Source organism: Rhynchophorus ferrugineus, unplaced genomic scaffold (genome assembly GCF_030347505.1).
Source record: "Rhynchophorus ferrugineus isolate W39M unplaced genomic scaffold, kcgeb_rfMv2 rfM9, whole genome shotgun sequence".
Lineage (NCBI taxonomy): Eukaryota > Metazoa > Arthropoda > Insecta > Coleoptera > Curculionidae > Rhynchophorus > Rhynchophorus ferrugineus.
In genome coordinates, this window is record NW_027472588.1 from 12,479,648 (window position 1) to 12,491,830 (window position 12,183).

Consider the following 12,183-nt stretch of genomic DNA (forward strand, 5'->3'; position numbering starts at 1 on the left):
ATTTTCAAAAGCAGGCGACCTGTCAGTTGATAATATTGTGTTTCTTCATGTCATGTTCTTGAAGAATAATTGAAATCTCAACATCTGTATCAGCCAATATAGCATTAATATGTAGGACCGTCTTTTCGGTGTTCAACAGTTTAAATGCTATACCTGAAATTTATCTACAGTTTCTAAAACGACAGTACTGTTAGTGTTAAGTGTCATAGATAACAAAATTAGTTTTTTTTTTATTCAAAATAATTCGCTTCAAAGGTGATACACTGATAATAGCGACCCTCCAACTTTTCGATACCATTTTTGCAGTACGATTTGTCCTTTTCTTGAAAATAGGCCTCAGTTTCGATGATCACCTATTCATTCGATGATAATTTCTTCCCAGCGAGCATTCTTTTGAGATCTAGAACAGGAAATAGTCGATGGGGGCAGATCTGGAGTATATGGCGGATAAGGAAACAATTTGAAGCCCAATTCATGGATTTTTTTGCCATCGTTTTCACTGGCTTGTGGGACGGTGCACTGTCTTGGTGAAGCAGCACTTTTTTTCTTCAAATACGGCCGTTTTTCGGCGATTTCGTTCTTCAAACGATCCAATAACGCTATGTAATAATCGCTGTTGATGGTACTTCCTTTTTCAAGGTAGTCGATGAAAATTATTACATGCCCATTCCAAAATACAGACGCCATAACCTTGCCAGCCGACTGTTGTGTTTTCCCACGCTTTGCAGCGGGTTCATCATGTGCATTCCACTCGGATGACTGTCGATTGGACTTCGGAGTGAAATGATGGAGCCACTTTTCATACATTGTCACATATCGACGCAAAAACTCGAGGTTATTAGGATCATTTTCAAACACTGCTCCGAATCATCAACTTGTCGTTCTTTTTGGTCAAAAGTGAACTCGCGCGGCACCTACTTTGTATAGAGCTTTTTTTTTACCCAAATATTCGTGAATGCTATGATGTACATGTTCAGTTGAAGTGTCTAGAAGTTAGAGTGTCTGCTATTTCAGTCAATTTCAATTTACGGTCGTTCAAAATCATTTTGTGATTTTTTTAAATGTTTTCGTCGGTAACAACCTCTTTTGGTTGTCCACTGCGTTCACCGTCTTCGGTGCTCATTTCACCACGTCTAAACTTAGCATACAAATTCTTGATGGTTGATTTTCCTGGGGCAGTGTCCGGAAACTCGGCATCAAGCGAAGTTTTGGCTTCAAATGTATGTTCTCCCTTCAAAAAGCAGTATCAACACGCTAAATTCCTTTTTATCAATTTTTTTCACACTAACAAAAGTTGCTTTACCCAAAATGCTAAAATTAACAAACTAATGATCCGACAGCTGTCACATTTATACACGCATCTTTTGAGGGTTAGGGCTAACTAAAAACTTATAGATTTAATTCTAGTAGCGCCATCTATGTGTCAGGACGGGGACTTTTCAATTGACCTGTTATTTCCATATTTATAAACTATTACAAACAATTTGGAACACCGGTGGTGAATTCCCCAAAAAAGTTGTATTATTTACACTGAGGCAACATATAAGCGCCTATCAGTATGTGGTAAGTACTAATTTATGACTAATGTTTATATCAAAAAGTGTTATTGCACTCAATAATTTTTTCTATGAAATGACTTATTAGAAGTGGCTATACAATAGTATCGCGATTAACTTATTATCTAGAATGGATGATTCGCAGAAAATGTTTTTGACAACCTCTAATAAACATAATTAACACTAACAAAAACGTAGAAAAATAATACGTAATATTTCATTAAAGATATAGTTGAACAAACTAGTTTTGCTCTTAAATTCGTAGTAATCACTGTAGTTATGAAGGTCTAAACATTTGTTTATAGTACAAAATTGATAAATTTTTTAATATATAAGTTGTTTGACTCACGAAGAATTAAAATTATTTAAAGAAAAGCAGAAGCACAAAGAGCGATGTTATTTAAAACACTTTTCTTGATCTGTCCTTTAGCATATATGTAGTTACAATTCTTTTTTAATGCGATTTGTTATTAAATTTTTGTTTAAATATTAAATTGGTTTGGTTCGCTTCAATCTTCTGATTTCTTGCGTGTTGTCCGGTAACTTGTATTTCTTCCACGTTATTGTGATTTAGCAACCTTATTTTATGTTTTAATCCGAAATCTTCACTCATATCGATCACTTGTATCAATTTGATTTCGAGGTGATCGTGCAGCTCATCGTTGGTTACGTAACGATAAGCCTTGGTAATTAACCGTAGAACTTTGTTTTGTGTACGTTGGATTACTAGTTCGTTTGATGTTTTAGTGCCATCCCATTTTTGCTGGTCTAAATTGGCTTTATGATTGGCTGATAAACCAATCTCTTTCATTTTAGGTAAAGTTGAGAGACTATCTTCCGACTAACCAGTACAGTTGCTTGACTTTGAGTTTAATCTGCTTTGATTTTTGTCTAACATACTGTTACCAATTTAACCTACCATCGATATATATTCCGAGGTATTTAACTGATTTTGCTTGAGGAATCGGGCATCCGTCAAGTAATATAATTAAGCTTTTGTCATTTCGCTACAACGAAAAATTAACATGGATAGATTTGGAGCTGTTAAGCTGTATTTTCTAGTCTCGAGTCCATTTGTAGGTCTTGTTGACCTCTACTTGTACTTTTTCTGCAGTTTTAACAGAGATATCTCTTTTGCCATGATAACTGTGTCGTCGGCAAATGTTATTGGGATATCAGCTGTATAGAGCAGATGCAGGAGCGGTTTCAAGATATTACCACGTGGAACTCCAGCTGAAATAAGATACAACTAGTTCTTCCGGTTTATTTTTTAAGCATACTTATTCGAGAAACCTTAAGACATTCCGGTACATGCTTCAGTCTCAAACAGGCTTTGAATTAGTAACAAATTATGACAAGAAATCTGACATAGAATATTACTTAATTCTGAACCATTTCATTCAAACTTTAAGTAAAATAAATCATTTTTCATTAGTTTTATTAATTGTTTATAATTGATTTAAAAAGAAAACTTTCGTTATATAATCAAAAAGTTTGTTTATATAAGTTCGGGACTATGTTAAAATTACGATACTTCCGAGAACTTTAATCGAGTTCACTGTCAGTTCTGGAGCAGTATTTTAGGATGGTAAGCTCCATCCTAAAAGCTATTATGTTAGTATTTAATGAACTACGGTGAGTGCTTTTAGATGGTGTTCGTTACATAACTTTTACCGTATATTTAATTAACAAGTTTGTTATAGGTTATGTATTATCATAAAAAGTTTTTTTATGTTCGTAGATGTTTTGTTTTGGAAAATTCATAATGGGTCGAGGACGGTTTCGTTAAGGGGCTATTCTATTCTAGAGGCACGAATTTAAATATTTTTTCAAATGAATTTTTTTACTAGATATTTAATAATGTTTAAAGAATATATAAAAGAACAACAGTGTACAAAATTAATTTTTTTTAGCATTTCCTAATTTTTTAAGAAAAAAAAATTGTGTTATGGTTTTACTTTGTGTTTATGGTTAATCTTACAATGGAACTTTATACTTATGTTTTTTTAATCTGCGATTCGCGATCCATATATTAGGCCTTGTCTGCTTCAAAAAAGCATTTCCGGAACTTCTATCTTTCATACCATTCGGTTATTTTCCTTTGAAGTATTAGGAGCTCGTATTTTTGTGCGCTCAATAAAAGTTGCAATCTCGAACGTGAGTTCCGGCATCTATCTTTTCAATGGCATATAAACATTTATAAATAATTACATTACAATCAATCTCTAGTTGTTCTAAGCTGTCTGAAAGCTTTTATTAAATAATGTAATATATACGGAATTAAAAGGTAAACATATATTAAATAGTAACTTGGACCTAGTTTCAAAATCTATTATCTAAACCAAACTAATATATTTACCAATTCTAACTAGGATATTTAAATTTTACTAGAGTTTAAAATGATGCTGTGCTCGCTTATTTTCTACCTACATCTAAACCATCTGTTTGCTACACAATACCTAACAATATGGTTAACAAGCATTTGTACCATATAATTAAATTAATCAACGTGGAATCGCCAGTTTAATAGACGTCGATGTTTTTACAGAATTCTAAAATACTTTGTTTTTTTTTTGTTTTTTTTATTAAATTTATTTATCATGAATCTCTTGATATATAGACGGATAGACTAACTTGTTTTCGTTAGAATGGTAGGAAGTTAGTTAAATTCCGTTTATGTGAGTTTTAATAAGTTAATAAGTTTATTAAGAATATTTTAATAAATTTATCATTCGTTCAATAGCAAAAAATATATTACCCCTTTTTTAACGTGAGTGAAAAAATGTCTGAGGGAGTTTGTTAGTGAGTTTTTAATTGGTATAGAAATGTGACTCGATCAGTCAACCGTAAAAGATGTAATTTCAAGAAAAACACCTTTAAAGTTTCGTGTTGAGATGCCGCGTCACTAAAATAGCTATATCCCTAAATATTCTTTTGTATATTCTCGCATATTCTTAAAGGGTTAACCTTTGAGGATATGATAAAAAAGATTTTTATATCTAGATTAGAATATTCCCTTAAAGAAAGCAGGAAAAGAATGAAACGGAATTATCGTGCTTGCATCACTTATCGTCAAGCAAGCAAGAGTCAGAAATAGACGATCAGAAACCACGCTTTATTTTGAGTCCTTATATATACACATATATATTACTGAATATTAAATTTTTATAAGTCAATAAATCTAGTATTTTCAAACTGTCGCTGCTTAAATGAGCTCGGGTTTTATCCAATATAGCATCCATTGAAATTTTGGCACATAGTTTGGCTGCAATCATATTTTCATCTGATTTCACTGACTCTCACCTCTCACCTTTTGATACACTCTTATAAATTCCTGATCGAATACGCTCAAATTTAGAAGTAGTAATATTTTTACCAAAATAGAAACCCCCTACTTTAAAAATCACCCAAACAAGCCAGCAAGTGAGCCAAACTTCAATGTATCTAGTTCAATTTTAATGCTGTCGAATGACCTGTGAGTGTCGAATGAATGTGATTTTAATGTGAGCTGTGATTTTAATGAGATAAACTCACATAAAAGGTATCGAGTCATGTTTATATGTACTTTTACTTTTTCGTAAGAAGAATTTCACGAACATGCTCAGAACACGACACGTAACACGAACACCTTGGTCATATCCCTACCCATCCACAAACCTCGGTAGTAAACCAACTACGACAATCCCAGTCGTAATCCAGGATCTCTGTTGCCCGCAAAATAATTCACTATCCCGAACCCGAAGCGACATCAGCAAAAGACCATTTGGTTCTAGCTGGTCATGGAATAAAAATGTGAAAATGTGAATAGTACAAACAAACTATAAAGAATTCTCAACCTTACAAATCAGAGCTCCTGGTGGCAGTCATTACTATGGAAATTGTGAAACGTCAAATAATTGAGTAAAACAGGTGCTCCCGCTAACGGACTATTTTGTCTATCCGCTGTATATGAAAGGTAATAAAAAATATTAAAAATTCCAATCACATATAATCCCTTAAATTGTTCCCATCTACTTCGCAATTATCGATTTTATTAATATTCACTTGCGCATTATTAAACTAATTATTATACCGGTCTGAACTAGTACATTTAATCGAATATCTGAAAAACCAACATCATTACTAGTATAGTAATATTTTAAATCTCATTTCTATTTTAATATGAGTTTTATACTCGCTTGACCAACCAGTTACAGCGACTAAAGTCATCACAACATTTTTTTCGAGAATAAGTTAATTATAAGTTATTAACAAAATGCATTTATTATGTTAATTATTGGTTGCTTATTTATATATAGGTTATTTAATTAATAATAGTATTATCGTATATATCAGTACAGTGTAATTTGTTTAATAATCTCTAGTATATAAATAATGAGATTCATTTTCATTTAATTGAAAATTTCATTTTATGTTCTCTAAATTGCAGTTACTCAGTGAGTAATTATTATAGTTACTTGTCCAATAAATTGCATAAGAAAACGCGATTTTTTAGAACGAGTTTTAAATACAATTTTTAAAATCTTTTTACCAATCGGGGTTTATCTGGATTCAACCTACTGTTTAACGAGGGTTTTGAACCACGGTCCTCGGCCAGATACTACTAACTGGCCAGTGACCAACCTAATGACCATTTCAGAAGACATCCGGTCTTGCCCAGCCATTTTGAATTTATATCAGTATTGGAGAAAAATCGTTCTACACGAATTAATTTTTTCAAATCTGTTGAACTAAACATCGAATATGATAGATGTTTCAATTATTTGTACTTTAAATTAAAATTTATAACTTATCACAAATAACAGTTTTGTAATCAATTGGTCCAAAAACAAGTCAATTGAAAAGTCCCCGGCCTGACACATAGATGGCGCTATTATAATTAAGTCCATATGTTTTTTAGTTAGCCCTAACCGTCAAAAGATGCGTGTAAAAATTTTACAGCTGTCGGATCATTAGTTTGTGAATTATAGCATTTTAGGTGAAGCAACTTTTAATTTTTGGTCAGATGTTGCCCGGAACCTTACCATTTTATCCATCAAAAAGAATAAAAAGCAATTTCGCGTGTTGATAAAATATTGATTTTTGAAGGGAAAAAAATACAGTTGAAGCAAAACCTGACTTGATGCCGAGTTTCCGGACACGGCCCCAGGAAAATCAACCATCAAACATTGGTATGCTAAGTTTAGATGTGGTGAAATGAGCATCGAAGACGGTGAACGTAGTGGACGCCCAAAAGGGGTTGTTACCGACGAACACATTAAAGAAATCTTAAAAAAGGAAGGACCATCAACAGCGACTATTACATAGCGTTATTGGACCGTTTGAAGGACGAAATCGCCGAAAAACGGCCGCATTTGAAGAAAAAAAAGGGCTGCTTCACCAAGACAATGCACCGTGTCACAAGTCAGTGAAAACGATGGCAAAAATCCATGAATTGGGCTTCGAGTTCTTTTCTAATCCACCGTATTCTCCAGATCTAGTATTCTCCAGTGGCTATTTCCTGTTCTCAAAACCGGAAAGAATGCTTGCTGGGAAGAAATTTTCGTCGAATGAAGAGGTGATCGCCGAAACTGAGGCCTATTGTGAAAGAAAGGACAAATCGTACTACAAAAATGGTATCGAAAAGTTGGAGGGTCGCTATAATCAGTATATCACCCTTGAAAGAAATTATGTTGAATTAAAAATACTAATTTTGCCAAAAAAGTGTGTTTGGTAGGCCGTGGACTTTTCAATTGATCTATTATGAGGAATCTTTTTTCCTTTTTTTAATTAAAATATTTAATGCGTTTTTAAAGATAATATATAATGTCTGTTATTAAGTTTTCCTGTTCCTTAACATATATTTTTTCTTTGCAGCCTCCGAGCCTAATTTGCTGAAGGTTCGCCTGAAACAGCGCGTTATGGAACGTAGAAGTAACCCAATGAGTAAAAGACTACCCCCATCGCTCAAAAAGAAACTGTTAAGCTCGTGTTTACCACCTAGTGAATCGCCACCTCAAGAACCACCAAAGGTAAGGATTCTTTAATTTAAAACAAAAAAATAAAATAAGTTACGTAAAACACAAATATTTAATATATATCTACCGAGTGACCAAACACTAACGCAGCTCCAAGAGTAAAGCACCATGTGGGTATTGCACCATAAACAAAAATATATGAGCAATGCATTTTTAAAAAGTTTATGACTAACGTTGGGAACTATCGACTGAAAACTGTCGAAACAGTCGATAGTCAAAAAACTAGAAATGCACTATAAACGCACGGTTCGACTGTTTTTTTCAATTCGTGATGTCAGACGAAGATGTACGAATCCTTTCCTGTATAAACTGTGAGAGAGGGAAGGACGGAGATAATTGCTTGGGGCAGTTAATTTTATATGTGGTTATATTTGCCAACGGTAGTATAAGCGACACGGAGATGTATAAATTCCTTTACGAACTAACTTTAAAAAAGAGAAGGAAAATAATAATTACTGAATACTATTATAATAATAAAACATAACATGCATTAATTTTAAACGAAGTAGAATTACTTTTATATTTGAATGTTCTGTGGATATGTAAAAAGGGAAGTTTTCGTGCATTTGCGTTTCATCGTGCAGTTCTTCGTTTGTAATTATAATTAATCAAAGATATTTGCACCCCATAAGTCCAAATAGGCTTTATAATTGCCTAATAAACCAATATATTTAATCTTAGTTCAAGTTGGGAATATCTTTCGATTACCCAGTACAGTTTTTTGATTTTTAGTCTGATCTGCTCGGCTTTTTTTCTAATGTGATGTTTCCAATTTAATCTACCGGGATATCGAGGTATTTCAGTGCTTCTGCTTGAGGAATCGCTTGAATGAACGGGTAACTCTCAAATGATACTTAAGTTTTTGTCATTTCACCACAACGCAAAATTGATATACACAGGTTTCGAGCTACTTTTCCATTTTTTAAATCCTTTCCTATAGTTAATAAAGTTATTTGGAATAAATGTCTCTTGGTATAGCAAACAATACTTTCATCCCCTGCGAGGTTTTTATTAAATTGTATTCTTGATCCCGGTACAAAATAGATTTTCCAAAAACCACAAATAACAATAACAAAACGTCTCTGATAGGTATTAAGACAACTAATGGAAGAAAAGTTGTTCAACATTGTATTAATGACTTTATTACAAGATCCATTATCCTGACTTCATTTATTATTTCAGGAACTAAGTCCACCCTGCGAGGCAGAAGAATATCAACGACTTCCCCTGTTCAGCAGTCCTTCCATGCCGAACATCTCATTGGCGGCGCATCACGTGCTCACTCCAGACCTGTCCGAGGCGGCCATGAGGGCGGCATGTACGGCCCGCCTGGGCATGCCCCTCACCGGTCAGATGTTGCCCGGGACCTTACCATTTTATCCATCATTACCCGCGATCGAGAGCGAGCACGAAGAGACTCCATTAGACACTATTAGTGAATTGCAGGTAATATAATTTAAAAATCATTTCAAAAAAGTTGCAACGTCCTTAAAATATTCACGTAAAATGAAAACATAAAATCATTCAGTCCTTAATTTTTAATATTATTTCTTTATTTGATATCTGAATAATTTATTGCAAAATTATTGTCAATCTAAATATTATATATAATAACTATTGATTGTTGGCACCTCTAGCCCGAATAATATTCCGACTAAAATTCATATTTTTGTATCAGTAGATTTATTGAAAGTTTACTCAGTGCTCGATAATATTATTTACATTACCGACCTAAAATGAAAATGTTAGGACTCAAAAATATGTTAACCTACTCTAATATATTTTCTACTGTCGAAATCAAACAGCACCAATAATTCTTTTTAGAATTAGAAGGGACATATTTCCTATAAATCTACATTTTAAGTTTATACAATATTCGTTGTTCAATATTGGTCAACTAGTTAACTGCCAAATAAGAATAATCAAGCTGTGTATGTTGCCTAGTAAAAATTTTTATATTTTCCTCACAGATATACATTTTAAAGTCTCTTCCAAAGACTTGAAGAATTCATAGGCTCCATATATATTAGTTTATTTATATTATGGTCGAGAGTCTAGAAATCATGTAGATTATTATTGCTTACCTCTCCTATAATAGCAGATTGTTAAAAAAATTAGTTTTCTTTGTTGCACAGTACAATTGGTCGCACTATCTGTGTGTTTTTTAAAAGTGGTCGTTGTAGCTATTGCCTGTATGTATTTTGATCAGTGATATATATATTGCCGAAATTGCGAGGTAGATAAAAACTGTCCAAACTAATTGCTAAATTTCATACTTTTGACAAACACTTTTAAAAACTTATAGTAGTGCCCCTCCATCATATACCAATCACTACATAGTATAAAACAAAGTCGCCTTTTCTGTCCCTATGTGCGCCTAAATCTTTAAAACTACGCAACGGATTTTGATGCTCAATAGATAGAGTGATTCAAGAGGAAGGTTTATATGTATAATACATGCATAATATACTAAGGCAACATTGCTAATTTTAGAGGTTTCTAACGTGATGTCGTAAATTAACCTATTTTTTTAGGCTTATTTAGCAATTAGCAAAAACGCTGCCTAACCCTACGAGTTAGATCAAATTAATGTACTACAGTATTGTACACCATAAAAAGGTCTACAAAAAAGTCCGCGATGGTATATGTTTATCTTTTAGGGATAACCCACATTAACCATTTTTATTGTTTACTTTTTACGTGAGAAAATGGCTTATTTACGAAGCTATTTTAAGCAATACGGCATTAATCCTTATCGAATTAAGTACCTTAAATACAGTGTGCAATTAATATAGATCAATATGGTTCCTTACAGCATGTAAATTAAACAAATATTTTCGGAGATATTACAAATTTAAAATTTGCGTTTAAAAATGTGTAATGTAATAAAAATTGTATGAATTTAGATATTCCAAAAATAGCAGGAAATCTTCATAGTAAGTATAGGGGAAGAGGAATTGTTTTACTCCAAGTTTAATGCGTGCAGGCCAAGGGCAGTAATGAATGAACCAAAAATACTGGATCGATTTTAATCATGTTTTCATTGAGTGACATAGGCATATATATTTTATGCCCGTGCAAAGTCGGAGCGGACCGCTATGTTTTTATATACAACGTTCATATTTTTTCTGTAGTGTATTTAATTTAGTATCAGCATTGCACCCGTGCTAAGCCGGGGCGGGTCGCTAGTTGTCTTATATATCACTATATCAAATTTTGGTTTCAATGATTTACGAGTGATGATTTTGATGTCAACGGCAAAAAATGGCCTAGAGGACGAAAAAAATCTGAAAACAACAAACATGAAGAATAATTGGACGAAAACCCTGCTAAAACTCTTAAAGAAACTTCAGGCAGCCTGGCAGTTGATGAGGCAACTGTTTCTAGACGTTTACATGTGATTGGAAAACCCCAAAAGGAAGAAAACTTTCTTCCTTTACTACTACGCAAATGGACTGAATATTCCATTTCGAATCGTTTCAGTATCGCGGTTTCATTGCTTGTGAGCTAAAAAGGAGAATTTTATGTGATATTCTGACTTACGCTAATTGAATCTACAACATTAAATTCATTAGATCACTAGCCTGATAAGCCTGGGGAAGACGTCCACATCGATCCCAAAGCGGATTCATACCTATAAAGTCTTACTATGCCTATGTTGGTAACTGTAGATGTCTACCGAGGTCATTTAAATACATTGAATGATGCATTAATGCGAAAGTAACAGGTCAATTGAAAAGTCCCCGGCCTACCATAGTAAAACACATTTTTTTGGCAAAATTAGTTTTTTTATTCAACATAATTCCCTTCCCGGGTTATACACTGATTATAGCGACCTTCCAACTTTTCGATACCATTTTTGTACTACGATTTGTCCTTCATTCGACGAAAATTTCTTCCCAGCGAGCATTCTTTTAAGATCTGAGAACAGGAAATAGTCGCTGGTGGCCAGATCTGGAAAATACGGTAGATGAGGAAGCAATTCGAAGCCCAATTCGTGGATTTTTGCCATCGTTTTCACTGACTTGTGACATGATGCATTGTCTTGGTGAAGCTGCACTTTCTTTTCCTTCAAATGCGGTCGTTTTTCGGTGATTTCGTCCTTCAAACGGTCCAATAACACTATGTAGTAGTCGCTGTTGATAGTTCTTCCTTTCCAAGGTAGTCAATGAAAATTGCACATCCCAAAATACAGACGCCATAACCTTGCCAGCCGACTGTTGCGTTTTCCCACGCTTTGGAGCGGGTTCATCGTGTGCAGTCCACTCTGATGACTGTCGATTGGACTTCGGAGTGAAATGATGGAGCCATGTTTCATCCGTTGTCACATATCGACGCAAAAACTCGGGTTTATTACGCTTGATCATCTTCAAATACTGCTCCGAATCATCAACTCGTCGATGTTTGCACAGAGCTTTCTCATACCCAAACATTCGTGAATGATATGATGTACACGTCCAGTTGATATCTTTAGAGTGTATGCTATTTCATTCAATTTTAATTTACGGTAATTCAAAATCATTTTGTGGATTTTTTAAATGTTTTCGTCGGTAACAACCTCTTTTAGGCGTCCACTGCGTTCACCGTCTTCGGTTTTCATTTCACCACGT

General features: G+C 33.9%; 1 protein-coding gene across 1 annotated transcript in view; it reads left to right on the forward strand.

The window, feature by feature from the left end:
* The window catches only part of HDAC4 (Histone deacetylase 4), a 173,198-nt gene that overhangs the window by 140,709 nt on the left and 20,306 nt on the right, over window positions 1-12,183 (forward strand). Inside the window, exons 3-4 of the mRNA XM_076413634.1 lie at window positions 7,413-7,567; window positions 8,756-9,019. Of these exons, the coding sequence (XP_076269749.1) occupies window positions 7,413-7,567; window positions 8,756-9,019 (419 nt within the window). The remainder of the gene's footprint in view (window positions 1-7,412; window positions 7,568-8,755; window positions 9,020-12,183) is intronic.